The following is a 20,223-nucleotide window of genomic DNA, read 5'->3' on the forward strand; positions in this document are numbered from 1 at the left end:
AGGCTGCTCTCAACCCATTGACCATCGCATGACCATCTCCAGGCCAGCACAAGCAGCAAGGAGACTTTGGGCTCTAACCCCTTACCTATTCTGATTTCATCGATAATTTTGGTAAACTGTTTTAGGGAGTGGGTCCTCCGATGTCCCCATTGAGGATGATAACCAAGGAGAGGTTGTGCCCATTTGTGGTTTATTCCCCGACAGGCAGCATGGTCTCCTGCACCCAGGGAGACAAACGGGAAACCCTGGGCTGACTGCTGTTCTTTGCATAGGAGGCTGTGGTGCAGTATGAACAATATGAGCAAGAAATGAAGCATCTTCAGCAACTCATTGAAGCTGCTCACCTGGAGATTGGGGACACTCCCATAGCCACCAGCAATATCCAGGAGCTGCAAGCCCAGATTTCCCGGCATGAGGTAAGACCAGGTTTGGGGCAGAGTGCTCGGGACAGGAGCTGGCATGGTGGCAATAGGTCTAGGGAAAGGCTTTCCTTAGCGCTCCCAGAGTGTGCTCGTGTCTTGTCTTGAGCTGACTTGGCATTTTCAGGGCTATTATCCTTAGACATAATAATGTGAGTCACCCCCTGAAATTTGAAACCTCTTTACTAGTGACATCTCTCAGCCAGAACCTGCTGACTCTTTGGCACCCGGGGTTGCCACGGTGAATGGCATCCTCCCAAGGGTGGAAGCCCAAGGACGAGCTGTGCACAAAGTCTGCGATATCAGTGGCCCTCTTTAAAAAGAAGGAAAATCTTCGACGCTTTCAAAGATTGAGCATCACTTCAACTCCTTCCACTGAAATCGGAGGATCATCCCAGTTGTTTATCTGGCTGATTCCCAGATTGGGCCCAGTAGCAAATCCTCCATTTTCAAATGTGCCTCTTCCTTGTTCCTTTCCAAAGCACACACTCACCGCCTTCGGGTCTATTCCAATGCACTGAGTCACAGCCACCATGTCAGAACAGGGTAGAACTGCCCCGGTGGGTTCCAAGAATGTCCAAGGGAAGAGAAAGTATCCTCTTTCTCCGGCAGAGTGACTTGTGGTTTTGAACTGCTGATCTTGTGGTGAGCGGACCCACTTCACACCACCACGCCAAATCTTCCCCAGGCAGGCAAGTCACAGGTGGACTTGGAGCGTGTAAGCTCACAGATGCCTTGCCGTTTATTTACTTCCTTGATCTGTCAGCTCCCGTGGAAGCCGCTCTTTACATTGGGGGTGGGTTCATAGCATTGCGGATTACGGCGGGTGACGGGGTGGCTGTTGGGGTGTGCTGTCCAGCCCTTGCTGGCCAATAGCAAACTCCCAGCGGAAGGCTGTGGTCTTTACAGGAGCAGATGGCCACAGTGTCCTCTTGGGGAGCTGCTGGGGAGCTGGAGCACTGCACTTCTTATTGCTTGGGTCAGTCTGCTGCACCAGACCTCTTTAGAGTGTTGAAAAGCAAGGATGTTACTCTGAGGACTAAAGTGCGGCTGACCCCAAGCCATCCGTACTTTCAATCACCTCATACGCGTGCGGAAGTTGGACCTTGAATAAGGAAGGAAGACCGCAGAAGAACCGATGCATTTGTAGGATGGTGCTGGCGAAGGCTCTTGAGTGTCCCGCGGTCTGCCGAAAGAACCAACACATCGGCCTTGGGAGAAGTCCCGCCAGGATGCGCCTTAGCGGCAAAGGGATATGAGACAGCAACAACTTTAATGAACAGTTTCGCGAGCCGACATAGTTGAGTGATGAACTGTCACACCACCGGGCCTAGGAAGACTTCTTTCAGCGTGGGAGGTTTTACTTATCTTTTAAACTACTCCACCTCAACTTTATCCTAAGAGCAACACCCTTTCTTCCAAACAGATTTTTATCACGGGGCTCTCAGAAAATCAGAGCTTTGCCTTTGACACGTGAAAATCTCCCTGCCCCTCCTCCCTCTAAATGCACCTTCTACCTCTCTGGACACAGCCAATGCATGAACTGCTTTATCACCGAGGGTAAAAATTTACAAAATAACTTAAACAAGTGCCATGCCTACACTTCCGCCCAACAGATCATCTATAGTAATGATTTATTTCCCTCACGCCATCACTTGAAGGAAAAGATATGTGAAGTTTGGAACCGTGTGTATAAAATTCCTGCATTTGACTCCGGCTTACGTATGGATTTTAACGTTATTTTTAATCCCATTTCAGAAGATCCAGAATTCATTACAAAATTCATCATGGTAGAGAAAAAAAACACACGCATTACTTTTTTAAAAAGAAAGCATCCAGTGGAAGGCTCTGGTTTGTAAAATATCAGAAAGAACTGGGACGTGGATGGAGTACGTAAGCAAGACTAGGGTGGGTGTAAAGAAATCTAGGGGGGCAAAGTGTGATAGAAAAGGAGATGTCCTGTGTACTGATTTAGGCGCTGTGATGGCCAGCAGGCATAGAGATGGCAGACAGTCTTGGAAACCCTATGGGGGTCGTTCTGTTCTGTCTTCAAAAATATGTTTGAGGATGTGGGTTTGATTTTTGGTTTTATGCACTCGGGGGTGGCGGGGGTGTGTGCGTGAAGAAATACACTCACCAAACACAACAACAACCGCAACAACAGTTCCCACTGCCGGTGGTCTCGGGATGGTGCCAGCAGTTTATACTCGGTGGCCCCGTGTCTACAAGAAAGGACTGGGCTCAGGCTCCTGAGAGCTGAGCTCTTTCGTTTTTGCACTTTCGTTCATCACATGATCTCATTTTCCTGGCATGAACCATCTGGTAAATCTCACATTCTTTGGGCATTTTAAAGAGCGGGGCCCGTTCTCCTTGTGTAGTAAGCTCAAGAGTCCTGGCCCAGGACGAGAACCGGTTCACCCCCTGGAGCTCTTTGCGCCTTTGCTCCAGGGCTTGGCGAGCCCAGCACCTCCTGTCCTGTAGCCCGGCCCTCAGTGCTGTGGTTTGGCTCACTGCTGGGAGGTGCAGTCTGACTTGCTCGCCTCCCCTGGCCACATCCTGCCTCTTGCAGCTGTGCCTGGCACTGCCTTGCGATCTCATTGGCTGGCCCAGGATCTTGTCGGCAGAGGAAGATGAATGCTACTAGTTCTGTTTCCTTTTGATGCTGCTCTGACACTCGGGGGCCGTGGCGTGGGGGGGATGTGTTTCCACAGGAGCTGGCTCAGAAAATCAAGGGCTACCAAGACCAGATCGCCTCGCTAAATTCCAAGTGCAAGATGCTGACGATGAAAGCCAAGCACGCCACGATGCTGCTGACGGTGACGGAGGTGGAAGGGCTGGCAGAAGGGACAGAGGACCTGGACAGGGAGCTCCTCCCCACCCCTTCCTCCCACCCCTCAGTGGTCATGGTAAGGATCAGTTCAGCCCGGCTGCACCCTGGTGTCCGCCTCCTGCTCTCCTCTCCTCGGATTGTTGAGGGATCAGACTTGAACGTTGCAGATTCTGACTGAGCGACAGTTTCCCACGAACTCTCTTTGACAGTATTTGGGCCCAGGCCAATCTTCCCCACTGTAAACAGTGACGGTGGAAATAGAGTGATTTGCTTGCAAGGGCTGACTCACTTAACCTGTCAAAGGGCTGCCGTGTGTGTGTGTGTGTGTGTGTGTGTGTGTTGGCAATAATTCTCAGAAGCTCTAAGCTTTACAAACAGCAACAGTGACGCCAGCCCTTTGCACGTTTTCCTAGTTTTCTGGGGGATGGGAGAATCCTGATGTGTATATTTATTTGTGATTTCCTGGCTGAGACACCAGGGAACTAGGTGTGTAGATGCGTGTTGCTGGATGAGAGTGTAATAACATTTAGAAGGAAAGCTATTGCTAGAAAAAAGAATGTTCTGCTTTGGAAGAAAATAGATATGTTCTCCTAATACCTTCCCCCACCTGCATCACGATGCCTACATGCACTTTGCATGGAAAATGCATTGATTATTTTGGTAACGACAATGCTCTGCCAGCATCATTTATTTTGCATACATATGCTGTGCCTCAGGTCCCACCTGGGGGCTTCCCCAAGTTTCTGGAAAAATGGTATCAAAAGATGCCTTTTCCATGAACTTTTGGGGGCTCCCTCATCTGCAAGCATACTTGCACTCCGTTATTTGGAGTGCATTTATTTCCCTAGAATCGGGAAATGGAGATGTCCACAAAAGACCGAGCTGTATTCCCCAGACCCTTTGGCGATATTTATAGACACCCAGCAGAAGAAAATGCGCTTGAGAATCGTGCAGTCCACAGCACAACCGTGGCACGTCGTACGTGCCTCCCCCCTGTGTGTCTCGCAAGTGGCCATTGACATCAGATTCATTTGAGGACAGAACCTAGGAAACGTGCTCACAGGAAATCTGTACGCCAAAGTGGGGTCGCAGCCACCCTAAGCTCCGTGACCATGACCAGTTTTGTTTTCACGTGTGCCCCCCAGGGTCTTTTGTCGACATTGCTAACTGATTTTCCTGTCCTTTGGGCTTACATTGTGTGTGGCAGATGACTGCAGGTCGCTGTCACACTTTGCTGTCACCTGTGACTGAGGAGTCTGGGGAGGAGGGAACCAACAGTGAGATGTCCTCTCCACCTGCCTGTCGCTCCCCTTCACCTGTGGCTAATATAGATGCTTCTGTTAACCAGGTACCTCCTCCTTGGCATGCCTCTCCCCCCTGGACCCCGCCCCTCCCCCTGGCTGTTGTCTCTGCAGGGTGCTGGACTCCATCTCCTGCCTGGTTAGGAGGTGGGTGGGAAGCTTAGGCTCAGGAGCATCAGGTTCCAGAGGACACAAACCACAATCGCCAAACCTGTTGTCACCAAGTTGATTCTGACTCATGGCAACCTAACGGGACAGGGTGGAACTGCCTCGCAGGGCTCGCAAGGCTGAACCCAGGTGACGTAGTGGGTTTTATGCCGGGCTGCTCACCACAAGGTCAGCTGTTGAAAACCACCAGCCGCTCCTCAGGCAGAAGATGAGGCTTTCTGCTCCCCTAGAGATTCAGGGGCAATGCCACTGGGTCGCGTATGATAACCCTGAGCCAGGATGGTGGGGTTTGGGATATCTTTACCGGAGCAGAACCCCCCACCTTTCCCTTATGGAGTGGCTGGTACCAGTTGCCTCTGGGTTGGCAACTGAGCGCTTAAACCACTGTGCCAGCAGGGCTCCTTGAGCAAAACAGTTAGGCCATGGACACGGGGCCTGGGACCTGATGTGCTGCGTAGCTAACAGCCCCCCTCCTCGGAGTCCCGCACCCTCTCAGAAAGGTGCCAGGATCCACTATGACTTCAGCATGCACCAAACCGACCTCTTAGATGCTTCACCTGCTCCTCTTGCGACGATGGGAAATTCGCTGTCACGCGTTGTCTTTATTTACTCCTGGAGACCAATCTAAGGGATGGCTGTCTGTCCATTATCCCAGAGGCCTCAGGAGCTGTGAGACTTCCCACGTGCCTTTCACCAACTTCAGATATTATTTCCTATAAAATGGCGATCATGCTTGGTGCTATGAGGCGCTTTTTTTTAATGCTTATGTTAAGTATAGATGATTTTGCTTCTGTGAAGTGTAGGTTATTCAGTCGTCTAGCCAATGCTTTGGGAAATATATTGCATAGGAATCTTAAAGTGATGTTTTCACAGTAACCTTTATCCCCACCCCCGACCTCAGAAATGCAGGTTAACTGTTTTCTCAAAATTCAGAGCAACTGAAAATCCTTTTAGAACAACATTACAATAAAAGTAACAGGAGTGCAGAGAAATTGAGATGCACAAACCTGGGAGATGCATTTGCCATCAGCACATGTTCACGCTAGGCCACAAAAAGCTTCTGTCCTCTGATTCTTTTCATTTTAGGGCAGATGCATTCAACATTTCTGTGATCACGAGGAAGCCAAAGTAGACAAAAGGAAAAGGAAAGTAAAATTGGTGCAACTTGTAGGTAAAGCGTTCTCTTTTGATTAAAAACAAACAAACAAACAAAAGCCAAAGAAGCAAAGCCAAACAAAAAGCCCGCATAGCTCTCAGGAAGTCGCTACTTCCTCCATCCATCATACACATACTGCACATTTGTTTGATGCAAAGCATTGTGCTGGGGGCAGGGGATGCTGGGGAGAAGCAGGCAGCAGTGGCCCCGTGGAGTCTAGAGGGAAAGGAAGCCGTGGAATGAGTAATCACAAAAGCAATGAGAGGACATTATTATTTTTTTCCTTAAAAAAGGGAAGTTCAGGGAACTCTGGGGGATTGGAGAAACGGCTCTTCAGAATCTGAACTTCAAAATATGTATTAAAATATATATTACTTTGTTCCTGGACACTGTGTTCTGTCCTCTGGCCACAGATATTATTAAAGGAATTTAGCTCTAGCCAGCTGTTTGAAATTGTAGCCTGGATATGGTGCTAAATTCTCCTAAGACCTTTCAAGGGGAGTCCTCAATCCTGACCTTGAGGCCCCTGTTTGGAATGCATTAGCCCTTCCCAGGAGTGTGGGCCCTTACCCTGTCTCTCTGCGTACACAGGAACCCGCTTCACTCACTGCCGTGGAGTGATCCCGACGCACAGTGACCCTCAAGGACTGGAGAGAACTGCCCCTGGGGGCTTCTGAGACTCCACATTTCTACCGAAGTAGAAAGCCTTATCTTTCTCCCACAGAGCAGCTGGCGGTTTCAAACTGCTGAGCTTGCAATTAGAAGCCCAACATGTAACCACTGCACCACCAGAGCTCCTGTGCATGTGACTCATAAGACATAATTTCTGCTCTTGTTCTAGCTGTGAAGGAGCATCAGATGCTAGAATTATGAGTGAGCGTACGCTTTGTTTTTATTTTATTTTTGACACCCCCTCCCCATTCATTCAAAGACCAGCATTTGAAAAAAAAAGTTCAATTGGCATACACATCACCTCATTCTGGTTACTCTCTCAATCTGCCTATTCTGTAGTTCATATGTAGTAGAGAATCATGCAAAACAAACAAACCATAGAAAAACCCACAACAATGACCCGGTAAAGCACAGCCAACCCTCACTCAGTGAGGAAGCAGAAAATATTTTTGAAATGCAACAACTTTAAAAGGTGTCAGAAGGGAGAACAAATGATAGGGCATTACATTTTAACATCACCGCCTCAGACATGCCAACTTCACAGTGGTCTCTGTCTGGTAACACATCTTTCGACTGTCCACATCCCTCAACTACGGTCAGAGGCCATTCACCCTAGACTTAACCTCTGTGAGGAGCCTGAAAATGGATTTAGGGTGTCCACTGTCATCTGTGGGCTTCTGAAATCCGCACAGGCTAACACTGATGAAGTCACATACTTATATCTCACCCAACATATTTGCAAAATGTGTCTTTATGTTGTTTAAATTGGATGACTTTACTTAGAAGATGTCAGAAAGGAGGCACCCTACTTGGCTTTGTTCAGTTAAGTCAGACTCATCATGGCAGCGATATGTGATTCTCATGCAGTCATGTAAGGAAGGAGGGAAAGTCCCCTTGCAGAAGGGTCTCAGGGAGGAGACGAGCCAGTCAGGGTGTGATGTAGCAACAATGAAACATACAATTTTCCTCTAGTTCCTAAATTTTTCTTCCTCCCCCACTATCATGATCCCAATTCTACCTTACAAATCTGGCTAGACCAGAGGATGTACACTGATACAGATAGGAACTGGAAACACAGGGAATCAGGACAGATGAGCCCGTCAGGACCAGTGGTGTGAGTGGTGATACTGAGAGGGTGGAGGGAAAGTGGGTTGGAAAGGAGGAACCGATTATAAGGATCTACATGTGACCTCCTCCCTGGGGGTCAGACAACAGGAAAGTGGGTGAAGGGAGACATTAGACAGGGCAAGATATGATAAATAATATTTATAAATTATCAAGCATTCATGAGGGAGAGGGAGTGGGGAGGGAGGGGAAACATGAGGAGCTGATGCCAGGGGCTTAGGTGGAGAGCACATGTATTGAGAATGATGAGGGAAACAAATGTACAAATGTACTTTACACAATTGATATATGTATCGATTGTGATAAGAGTTGTATGAGCCCCTAATAAAATTATTTTTAAAATAATATAAAAAATAAAAACCACAGTCTGATAGGGCTAGTAATATTTTTGGATTTACAGAATTTTCTGTGGAAATTCTGAGGGGGAATGTTGAGACTCTCCTTAGATTCATTCCATCCAGTTTTCAGCCCCCCAGTTCTGCACAGTGTGTGCCCAGATGGGCTGGGCTGTTTCAGGAGCAGCCAAATATAGTTAGTTGCTTTTGAAAATCACAGCTGCTCAGAGAGATTTGTGTTTGCCTGCATGGGAGAGCTGTGTCACATAACCCACAGGCTCCGCTCTCTCCAGCCACTCTCCCTGTCTCCATCACTGCCAGTGCCGAGTCCTTGGGCATGGAGAGGAGGAGGCTCCTCCAGGACCTGCTGCAGCCTTCTTGACCCCCTGTGAGACAGGCCATGACTTGGACTCCATGCAGGGTGAGAGGGTTGGAAAGAGCAGTCCTTTGGGGAGTTAGTCAACCTTGGGCTTCTCCTTCGAAGCAGATGTGCGAGGCCAGGTTGACTAGAGAAACCCATCCAGTGATATTCATACGTGTGTCAGAAAGAACTTTATATCAAAAGTAATTCTAGATCAAGAAAAAAATCCCAGCCCAGTCCAACTCAAGTCCATAAGTCCAATACTAATCCATATTCAGACTCACGCAATGATGCAGAATGCACTGTCACAGGGAAGGGTGTGCAGAATCCTGCGGATCCAATGGTGGTGGCTCCGGCCACTCAGAGTGGGTTACCAGCAGGAAGGTGAAGGCTGAGCGAGGTTCACTCTCCTTATTAGAAGGCCACGCCCACAAGGAGGTACCAAATGGGTGATGGACAGGTTGAACGCCACCCCTCCACGCTTATCAGCCGAGTGCCCCGGGGAAGTCCCCGGGTTGCTCATTTGAAAACAGGAAACAATGCTGCTCAATTCACGAAGCTGTGAGACGGACACATGCAGTGAATGGACCAAGTACGCCCTAGCCTGGGAAACGCCCATCAAGCCCTAGCTTCTCGTTTCCCAAATGCTTTTCTCAGGAGTAGTCCAGGTACTTCCGCTCTGGATGGAGGTCCATCACCCAGGAGAGACAGGTTTCCAAGGATCCTCCACTCCTGCTGTCCAGCACTGCCTCTACTGAACTAGTGATGCAGAACCCTGAAGCCAGCCCCGCTTCCACCGAGTCCGTCCCGACCCAGAGGGACCCGAGATTAGGGTTTCCAATCTGTAAATCTGTCCCTTAAGGATTGAGCTTCTGCCCTTACAGTTAGCTTTCCCAAGTTAACCAACAGTCATGGCGTCAGGCCCCGTCGTTAGTGACTTGTCGTACGTGGCGCACTGAGGATTGAGATGGCGTCCTTCCGAATACATGCAAATTGTTTGTTCACAAGAATTGGTATATTGTCAGATCTTTTCGAGAAGTCAGGTACTGTCATTCTGCTATCATAAGCAGGAGACTCACGTGCACACTCAGATACACACGCACACCCACGCGTGCACACACGGAATTCCCACATGTACATGCATAAAAGAGCCATTGTAAATTGATTTAAGTATTGCTAATGAAAAAACGTTTCCCAACAAATTAATGTTTTTCCCCTTCTTTCAGAGATTGCTTTGATTTATATGGGAATATTGTACTTATACCTTACATACCATTGGAGGTCACTTTCTGTGTTCCTCATGGTTTGCACTACTTCCCCCTCCTTAGTACAGACAGTATGAGCGTTACAAAAGGGTGTTCACAGGCACTGTTCACTGGGAGCACTTAGACCTGCCTGCTTGGCATGAGCCACTCAGAGATGACGCAGCGATAAAGCCCCGGTCTCTGCCTTCAAGGAGCTGAGTCCTGCGTGAGAACAGACAGGTGTCTGTGTTCCGGTGGTGGGAGGCAGCGAGAGCCCTGGGAGGACCTAGGTAGACTAAACCCCTACATCAGGCAGGGTTAGTGATGGCATGCTGAGTATTAGCGGAGTTGAACTATGGTAGTCAGCGCACGATGGCATAGCATGAGATGAAGCTTCCAGGCAGACGAAACTGCCGATGGGAGAGAGTGGAGGCAGGAGGAGAAAGAGCCGCTCAAAGTTACCTCTAGTGGTGTCCATGTAACTGCAGCGTACGGCACTGCGGAGCGCAGCAGTTCTCAACCTGTGGGTCTCGACCCATTTGGGGGTTGAACGACCCTTTCACAGGGGTTACCCGATTCATAACAGTAGCAAAATGACAGTGATGAAGTAGCAACGAAAATCATGTTATGGTTGGGGGTCACCACAACACGAGGAACTGTATGAAAGGGTCACGGCAGGAGGAAGGTGGAGAGCCACTGGAGTAGAGGGAAGGGGAGAGGTGAGCACGGCAGTAGTGCAGTCTCGTGTTATGACCTCGACACAGGATTGTTTCCCTTATCCAGCAGCTAGGAGTTAGCCAGGGAAGAAGTTTAACTACCAGGCACGTTCAGAGCTGAGGTTGAGAAGAGATCATTCTGGATCCATGGGAGCCAGGAGTGGAGGTTGGAACATCGGAGACAGGGCTGCAGTTGTCAGCCCTCAGGCTGACCTATGCCGGTCATGGGGACGAGGGAGACATGTTAGGGCCTGGACAGGCCCCTGGTGCTCATCCAAGCCGCGGCCTGGCCTCTGTTCATGATAGAGGCAGGGAGCCTCACATACCACCATGGCACTGGAGCTTCTGGTTTTAAGAGTCAGAATATGTCTGAATTTTAACGAAATCTCTCAGTTAAGAGAACTGTAAACTATTTAAAATACTGTGTCAAACTGACCAATCTTGTGCAGGATAGAGGTAGCCTGGAGGCTGCCAAGGTACAAGCTTTGGGTTTGGGAGCTGGAGCAACAATGAGAACCAGAATTATGGCTGCTTCAAGACCGTCAAACCCAAGTCCTCACCACCACCGAGGCGCCCGACCATAGCGACCAAACAGGATAGGATAGAACTGCCCCTGCGAGTCTCTCAGATGATGATTCTCTCTAAGACTTATCCACTAGATGATGTCCTTCAAATGGAATAAGAAAAGAGTGTGTGTGGGGGGGGGGGGTTGCAATTGACAAATACTTGGATCTACTTATATGGTAAGGAGGAAATGAATAGAGAGGGGAAGGAGAGACTATCAGTGCCCCAAGGTCTTTTAGAAGCAAAATGAATGGGGTTCTGGGGCAGATGGGAGGGTTATCTTGATGAGATAAGGGTGCGTCTGGATATCAGGGTGTTTGGAAATTGGAGGAGTGACAGGAATAACCCCCCAATGGCTTTGGTTGTGGGGGTGTGTTCATACGTTTGTGCACAGGTGTATACATTTACACGTGTGTATATGTATGTTTGTGCACACACATGGGTATGTGTATGTGTGTGTACAATCCACTCTGGGAATTAAGTTTGGAGTGAACCATGGTTGAGGAAGCAAAGGTACAAAGGGGCAAAGGAAACATGCTGGCAACAAAGGGGTTGAAGTAACTTTAGAAATAGCTAAATATCCAGGTGGGCAGATCAGTTCTGTGACACCAGGCTGCGTGGTCAAGTCTGTGGAGGCCTAGAGCAGAGTACCATTCCAGGATGAAGAGACAGGACATTATCCTAGCCCTGGGTGGGCGAGGCCCCTTCCTACAGTGACACTGGTTTCCTAGGCAATCCTTTACATGGAGGACCCTCTCCTCCTCCTCTCCATCTTCTGTGGTTGATGTTTCCTTTGATACTTTCCACCAAAACACTCATTCGAGTTCATCTCAAGTGTTGTAACATCATTATCTCTCACAGCACAACTACAAGAAGATCTTTAAAGTAGCAATATCTATTATTTATAACTACCCCCCACCCCAAATTGAACTGCTATTAAGGTGAAGAGAAGTGGCCCTATAAACAATGATAAGTCTTCATAGAGTACCTTTGATCAGCACCAATAAAAAGTGTAATGTTCCTTTATAAACACAAGCAATAGAAGTAACCATACTTGCAGGAATCTGACGGCAGGTCACCTTTTTTTTTTAATTACTTGGGTATGTTAGGTCATTGGGAGGAGTTTCAACCTCCTGTGACATTGTAAATATCTAAAAGCATGTCTCTGCCTCAGGGATTCCCAAGCGGCAAAAGTCCAAATGCACCGGAAAATGTCCTTTCCCACGGATTCGATTTGGTTTACATGAAATACTCTTAAAGGTGATTCAAACCTTTAAATCAACGTGTGAACCCTTGTTTTAGAATTCGGATGCTGTTGTTTATTTGCTACCAGCATCCCTGGTTGAAACAAACTCTAAACACCAATGGCTACGAACAAAGGGTGGGCAGTTCAAGTCCACACAAGAGAAGGGGCTTCCAGGAAAGCAGTCATTTCAAACCCTGTCCAAGAAACAAATATGTGCCCGGAAAGCTTCCTAAAACCATACCATCATTTACCGTGGGTCTGCAAAAGAGTCCCTGGAGATGGTTTTCTTTTAAGAGAGAGTACATAATGTCCGTTGGACCTCAGTGGAGTTAACTTGACAACAACAGAAAGCTTGGGTGGACCCTCAGGGGCAGCGGACTTGTGTTACTGATCGAGGGCCAGTTCTGCACAGGGGGGGGCAAGGGTGACCCCACAAATTCCAAGAGCGTGACCCACGTCAATGAACTACACATGTAGAAACTGCTGAGTCGGTGGGCATTTTCCATGTCTATTTGCAATTGCAACAAAATTCTTAAGTTTCTAAACCTCAAAATAAGGAAAAACTAAATAAGTACCCCAAACCCTTACAGGGCACAGTTCTACTCTGACATACGTGGGTCGCCCAGTGTTGAAATTGGTTCAGCGACAGCTGGCCTTGAGTTTGCAGTAGACTACTTAACCCATCATTGCATGTATTTCTAGTATGATAAAATAGTGAATTTGGAGCAATACGAAATACTGGGGGGCGGGGTGGGAGGAGACCTGTTCATTTCCCTCAGCCCAAATCCTAAAGCAGTTGTGGTGTGCTTTTGATACTGTGATTTCAAATCAAGACTTCTGCTCGGCCCCTCAGAGGAATTTACCAGTTTTATAAGTGTGTCCCCCCCTCCCCACCTAAAAACACCTTTCCCCCTCTGCCTGACAAACAGCAGACAGGTGCTTCCCAGGGTCAACTCCACCCTCCTTTGAAGGCCACTCTGTGCTCTGCCCTCACAGGACAGTGCTTATCACCATGCCTGGTCTGCTGAGAGGTTGCAGACCGAGGCAGCAAGGATTCACCCAAGCACCCCTTCCCCCCAGGACTTCTACGACCCAGGCCTGGAGTCGTCCGCCACCGCTAAGCTGGATGACTTGCAGCGTTCCTGGGAAACCTTAAAAAATGTGGTACGTCTCCACACCATGGCTTTTCAAGCCCACTCTCCCCAGCTACCTCTTATGAAATCCGGGTACCGAGTTTACACAGAGTCCCCTCTGTTGGGCCACCGAGGTGAGGCAGTGAGGAAACATGTTGTAATCGGGGAGATAGGAGGCTGGGAAGCATTAGGTAATATCCCCTTTCTTGTCTAGATCAGCGAGAAGCAGCGTACCCTCTACGAAGCCTTGGAACGGCAGCAGAGGTATCAGGACTCCCTGCAGTCCATCTCCACCAGCATGGAGGCCATGGAGATGAAGCTCAACGCGAGTCTGGAGGCAGGCAAGAGTCCTGAGAGTCAGATGGCTGAGCACCAGGTAAAAACCACTGTGGCTTCTGTGTCTGGCTCCATCCCTGTGGCCTCTGTGTCAGAGATCAAGATGTGCTTGAAGTCCATCAGCCTTGACAGAGGCCCCCAGGTCCCAGATGGAGATGGTTTCAGGACTTTCCTCTGGCAAAGGGAAGCTCAGAGGGACAGACAGACTGGAAACCCAGCTTTGGTTCTAAGGAGAGACATCTCGAGGTTGTCCATGTTGCTTGTCCATTTTCGTTACCCAAATCACTTGTCCTGATGGCTGCTAAGATGATTTTGACTTGTGGTCAGGATACAAGTGTGCACATAGCTACCGTCTCTGGTTATTTGTTGAAAAGGGGTTCCAATAAGAGTGGGCATCTTGCCAAGATTAAGGAAGCGATTAAGCCTCAGCTTTTAGTGGGCAGAAAAGCAGTTGAAGAGTAGGGAGTTTATACCTGGGAAGGCCAGGAGATGGAATTGACCCAAAGGCAACCAACAAGGTATTTGACTCTTGTGATTTGTCCTGACTTGACTTGTTTTCAAAGGCTTGGGGGAACCCTGCAAAGCTTCAGTTTTACAGATAAGCAAACCTAACTCAGAAAGCTAGTGTTAAAAAAAGAAAAACACAGCAACCACTTAAAATGAAATGTGCCTACATTAAAATCTGGTTAGTGCCTTAACAATAGAATTAAGTGTGTTATTATATCATAGGCAGACTTAAATGTGCAGTAGGGTCTAAGGACACTGAAACCTGTGTGCACCTAGATATTTAGTCATCTTGGTGTGGGGGCTGCTGCCTGCTCTGGACCCCAGCCCCCAAAGCATGGGACAAATCTAAAAAAACATTGGAACATATATATTTTTTCAGATATATATTTTTAATGAACTTAAATTTTAGGATCATAAAATTGTGCAGAAAGAATAAAAACGTTTCTCGGCACTTCTTTCCCACCCACCCTTCCTCCAACACACACACACACACACACACACACACACACACACACACACACCTATTATTAGCATCATGCATTTGCTTGGCACGTCTGTTATCCTTGTTCCAGATGACTAATAAGAATCACCTAGCTTCTATCAGTACTCACTCTTTGTATGACCCTGTGGGTTAGAAAAATACCATGTGTTCAGCAGTACAGGATCATGCAGGAGGAGAGTTCCCCCGTCCTTAAATCGGAGACATTTTCAGATGCAAAACATGAGCCGTCAAAGGCTGGTGCACTAAGTGTGTCTAGAAAGGAGTTATGGCTGCTCTAAAAGTAAAACCCTACATTCCGTTTTTCCTCTCATTTGCAGCGTTGTCACTTCAGCGTCAGCAATACCCTTGGAATCTGCTCCCATTGTTCATGGGCTGTAGTCTGGGATAGTGTCTTAGGCTGGGTTCTCTAGAGAAGCAAAACCAGGGACATTCATACATACATGTATATAGAGAGAATTATCTCAAGAAAATGACTAACATGGTTGTAACAACAGACAAGTCCAAGTCCAGTCAGGTTCCACGTCCATCTCCTGACTCAATTGCCTGTGCCAAGATCAGCAGGAAGATGACAGACTGATAGCTGCAGAGGTGAATGGGTCGGAGGTCGACAAGTCAGATGGCCGCTGCTGAGGACTCCCAGAATCAGCAGGCAATATGGCAGGTTGTTGGCTCAGGTCTCTCTTGAACTAGATGCAAGATCTAGACTCAGCAAAAGCCAAGCAAGCTTTTCCACATCATCCATTTGCATAGGAAGCAGGCTACATCCCCCGGGAAGCATCCTTTGAATTTATTGCAGTCTGAGTAAGGGTGCTATGTCTCACCCTCATCTTCTTACAACTGATGGGCTGATCCCACGATTGAGGTAATTGCAGTGTGTCAGGGCACTTCATGGGGGCTGACGAAGTCTGAACTGCCAAACCACTGAGAATCCCGATCTGGTTAAGTTAACATAAAACCTCGCTCTCACAGATAGGACTGCATCATTCTTCAATATAGCAAATGCTTTCAATATAGCAGAATGCTAGGAGGATTTTATCTAAAGCAGCATATTGAGACACAGCGAGTTCAGGTCTGTGATACTCTTGTTGTAACCGCCTAAGACAGAGACAGAATGCTTGTCAACTGTCTTGTAGCTCTTCTTTTCATCACACAACCTCTTCCCGTCCTTTCTGCAATCCCAAAGTCACCCATAATCTTGGCGGTTTCGGGAAAGGACTGCTGTGTGAGTCTGAAATAGAATTAAGCTGGTTTACCTAGACTCCGTTGATGGTGCAGATGGTGAATGCGCTCAGCGGTAGTGAAAAGGCAAGCGAGTGGTTGGGAAATGGAGGGAGGGGAAGCCAGTGGCTAGGTGGTAGACGAGCGTTACCTTTCTGTGAAGGGGAAGGCAATATAAAATAAGAGGAAGATTGGCAAGGAGATGATGGAGGCAGGGGAAGAGACGGGAGAGTGTACAAGAACAGAAGGCATTTTTGTGGAGACAGATACCGTTACATGCATAATCCCCATGGGTAGATAACTGGGTTGGCATGCAGGATGAATGGGTGGGGGAGGATGAGTGGGAAGGGCGGAAAGGAAGGGAAGAAGGAAGGGAGGGTGGGGAAGAAAGAGGGAAGGAAAGATGGGAAGGAGGAAGGAAGCACAGTGGGTCTAATCGCCCGAAAGGCTTTCTGCCTTTGTAGCGAGTCCTGCCATTCTGCTTCTAAAGAAACATGCCAAGGAAAGCCACATGGGACACAGTTCTGACCTCCATATGCCTCTCCACCTCCCTTCAGGAGCCTTCATTCCCAAGACCCTTCACTGGCTCCCACAGGATTTAGAACTTCATGACAAAAGGCCAGCTGGCTGGCCCTGACAATGCAGGGTTCCTACCCTGAAAAAGCCAGTGACCTCCCGACTCCCCCACACCTTGTCTGCTCATCATATTCACCTGAGAAGACACAAAGCAAACACAGGGCTAAATCCTGAGTCTGTTCAAAGGATTTGATGGTGAACATTTAAGAGCATCAGTTAATCCCGAATATTAGAAATCAGGGGCAGGTCTGTGACTTGTCTCGTCATGCAGGTCAGCCATGCATCCCTCTAGCCTTCTCCTCTTCTAGTCTGGAGGAGATGGTGATTCAATGGTGGGGGTGCCTGAGTCAATGGTGGGGACCTGCCACTGAGGCCCAACAACTATGTTAGCACTGTGGTGAGAGAAGGACCATATGATGAAATAAGAGATCATTGTGTGTAACTCAGTCTTATCTCCCCAAAGCTAACATTTTTCTCTGACCTACTTTTGCTAACTTCTACTGAAAATGCCCAAGTTCTACAAAAATACAAGGTAGAGCTGCCCACACGAAAAGCCTACTGGTACCACAAACATCAAAATCTGCTCTTAGCTCTGGAAGGGTGCTAAAAAAACCCACCGCAAGCTCAATGATGGGATGACTGCTTCTAAATTTCAACAGAAGGATGAGGAAGAAGTCCAGGGTGCTTTTTATAACTCCTTACACTCAATAGAAACACTATGATCGCCTTGTATTTTCCCAACACTCTTGAAAATAGTAATGTTTTTTCAAAGAGCTAACCTAATTCCTACTTTTTTTCCTCTCTCTCAAAACATGTGCTAAAATCTATTGAATTGGATAGAGACCCCTGGCTTTCCTGGCATCTCCTCTAGTGTGTACTCTCGGTCTAAGTTCAGGATGTATGTGCAAGTGCGAGCCAAGGGATGGCTAGTTTATGTGCATGTTGATTCCTCTGTGATAATGACCTTCACAGTTATGGATGGCCAAGGCTTTAGAAGGAAGTCTGGTGGTTAAAGCGCTTGTCTACTAACAAAAAGGTCTGTAGTTGAAACCCGCCAGAAGCTCAGTAGGAGAAAGATATGGCAGACGACTTCCAGAAAGATTCATTTTGCACTATCCAGAGCAGGCATCCTCAAACTACAGCCCGCGGGCCACATGCATCCCACCGAGGACATTTATCTGGCCTGCCGGGTGTTTTTGCCCCTTTTGTTTTTAATTTCATAATAAGATATGTGCAGTGTGCATAGGAATTTGTTCAAACTATAGTCCGGCCCTACAACGGGTCTGAGGGATTGTAAACTGGCCCCCTGTTTAAAAAGTCTAAGGAACCCCTGACCCAGAGAATCCTCTCATGTCCCTAGGAGATGATTGATAATATTCTCTCTCATAAATAGGTCACCAGATTTTAACATTGGTAAAGCGGGACACCAGTGATAAAACGCATATCCTGGCGAAATAGCCACATGGCAGTCGAAAATTGTGTACCCTAGCTTGTCGTGCATTCTTTCCAAAAATTGGGACTTTTAAAAAATTCTGTGGGATGCGGGACAAATTGTTAAAAATCGGGAACTGTCCCACCAAAAGCGGGACATCTGGTCACCTGATCATGATGTCTAGTGAACCTAAGACAAAAATAAATCATAGCTACATGGATGGATTTGGGGCTCCCAGTTAATTCTTAGCCCCAATCTAAGCACAATTAGTTTTAGTCCTGATCATATTCAATACTCACCCTCATGAAGATATGACTGAAGATATGAGTGCTATAGAAAAGTGTGGTAAAAAACAAACAAATGGTGCTGAAATATCAGAAAGAATAGTGTCTGGGTTTGTAACACGTTTTTTTTCTGCATACATGCAGCCATCAACACATGCATCGCACATGCGCAGTGAAGCATTAACTAAGTCCACATGGAAGAAACAGTTACCTGTGTGATCCAAGGAGGGTAAATAATAAAATCCAAATCTAAGGGAGAGAATGGTATCAGGGCCTAAGTTCTGAAGACCCGGTTTGCAGAAGGCTGTTGGTGACAGTGGAAGCCCAAAGCCACTTGTAAGATCCCCACATGGATTAAGCCCCCGTAGAGTTCCCCTGACCACAGTTAAGGGTTGTGAACAGCCTGGTTATCATACGGAGAGCATTTTAAAGTTGATTATGCAAGACATGGTAGGTTAAAATGTAATGAAGTTGTTTCTCATTTTTCGTATTTTCTGTTTTCTTTTCAACTGAGGTTTTCCTCTGTTTTGTTTTGTCATTGTTAGTGGTTTGCTGATTTGTTTGCTTCCTGCTTGTGTTCTGTATGATTTTCTGTGTATGAAGTCCAGCACAGGTGACTCGATAGGGATAATAACTGGATTAATAATTACCTAGAGGCATGGCAGGGAGCTTGAGGGGAGTAGGGGAGCTAACCAAAATGAGTCTGAGAAGAGAATGTTCTGGAATAGATTGTGGTGATGTTTGCACAAGTCGTCTTGATGGGACTTAATGACTAAATGATCTGATATGCGAATTCTATGCCAATCAAACGATTTAAAAACACAATGAAAGAAAAACAACAAAAGATCCATCCTGGCAATCTCATGAGGCGGCTCTGCTTTGTCCTAGAATAAGTGGAGCCAGCTTGCTCCCTAGAAGTGAGGATAGGGAGACTCTGTTGCATTTACTTTCGATAGGTCATCAGGGGAGACCAGTCCCTGGAAAGGAATCTAACGCCTGGTCCAGTAGAGGGGCAGCAAGAAAGAAGAAGACCTTTGATGAGACGGCTGGGTACAATGGCTACAACACTGGACTCAATGTCACAGTCAGGAGGATGGTGCAGGCCGAGCAGTGTTCCCTTCCGCTGTGCCTGGGAGCTCCTTAGTCAGGGCTCCTAACAGGCACACATTAGGTTGCTGTGAGTCAGAATGGATTCGATGGCAAGGGGTTTTAGGAATTGGAACACCTGTCCACGGACGACACTTTGAGAAGCCCTCTCTAGAAGATTGCTGATAGGAATATCAACGTGTCTTTGAGGCAGGTACAGGCATGGGACATAGAAAGTTCTCATTACAAGAATGAAAAATACAGCGAGCTACAATAAAATGATGAACCTCTTTGTGTGTTTAAGTCACCATGAAAACAGAATCATGAACAGATTTTCAGCTAGTTTAAAAGCCATGCTACGAAGTTGGAGAAGCCACCTGCAGTACTCACAACCAACAGAAAATCTGAAAGAAAAAAAAAAGAAAAGAAAACCCTACCTGTCAGTCAGGAAAGGAAAGACACGATAAAAGATGGGAGAGGATTTTGATAGTTACAAGAGGAGAGAGCCAGGTGGCCAGGAAGCATATGAAAACACTGCTCAAGCTCATTAGTCAGCAGGGAAATCACATCGAATCTACTCTGAGACACCATTAGACACCTACTACCTAATGCTGTTGAATCAAGGTTGTCTCATAACAACTCTAGTGGAAGGACGGAGTCGGTCTATCTCCCATCTCTATGGAAGCAGACTGTCACAACTTTTTCCTGGGCAGCCACTGGTGACCTCAACCCATCTGCCTCTCTACCAGATGAGCACTTAAACACTGTGCCAGCAGAGCGCCTATGAACCCTCGGTGGCTGTTCCGTGCCATCAAGTAGACGCCAACTCATAACTCATGGCAGCAGAATGAAACCATTGCCAGTCAGTCATTTGCCATCCTCCTCGTTGTTAGTCCATTGAGGCCACTGTTGCAGCTCCTGTGCCATTCCTTCTCCTGGGGGCCTTCTTCTCTTGCACTGATCCTCTACTTGGCCAAACATGATGTCCTTCTCCGGGGCAGTGGTGGGTGGG

The 20,223-nt window shown here is 47.5% G+C and overlaps 1 protein-coding gene across 4 annotated transcripts in view; it reads left to right on the forward strand.

The window, feature by feature from the left end:
- The first annotated feature begins 276 nt into the window (after window positions 1-276).
- The window catches only part of LOC142453242 (nesprin-1-like), a 190,129-nt gene continuing 170,182 nt past the window's right edge, over window positions 277-20,223 (forward strand). For 3 of the 4 annotated variants that reach the window (XM_075554360.1, XM_075554362.1, XM_075554363.1), the window contains exons 1-4: window positions 277-416; window positions 3,131-3,325; window positions 13,218-13,301; window positions 13,485-13,646. In XM_075554360.1, the coding sequence (XP_075410475.1) occupies window positions 309-416; window positions 3,131-3,325; window positions 13,218-13,301; window positions 13,485-13,646 (549 nt within the window). In that variant the 5' untranslated portion in view covers window positions 277-308. The remainder of the gene's footprint in view (window positions 417-3,130; window positions 3,326-13,217; window positions 13,302-13,484; window positions 13,647-20,223) is intronic. The other variant, XM_075554361.1, reaches the window with a different exon arrangement.

Source organism: Tenrec ecaudatus, chromosome 7, assembly GCF_050624435.1.
Source record: "Tenrec ecaudatus isolate mTenEca1 chromosome 7, mTenEca1.hap1, whole genome shotgun sequence".
In the NCBI taxonomy this organism is placed as follows: Eukaryota; Metazoa; Chordata; class Mammalia; order Afrosoricida; family Tenrecidae; genus Tenrec; species Tenrec ecaudatus.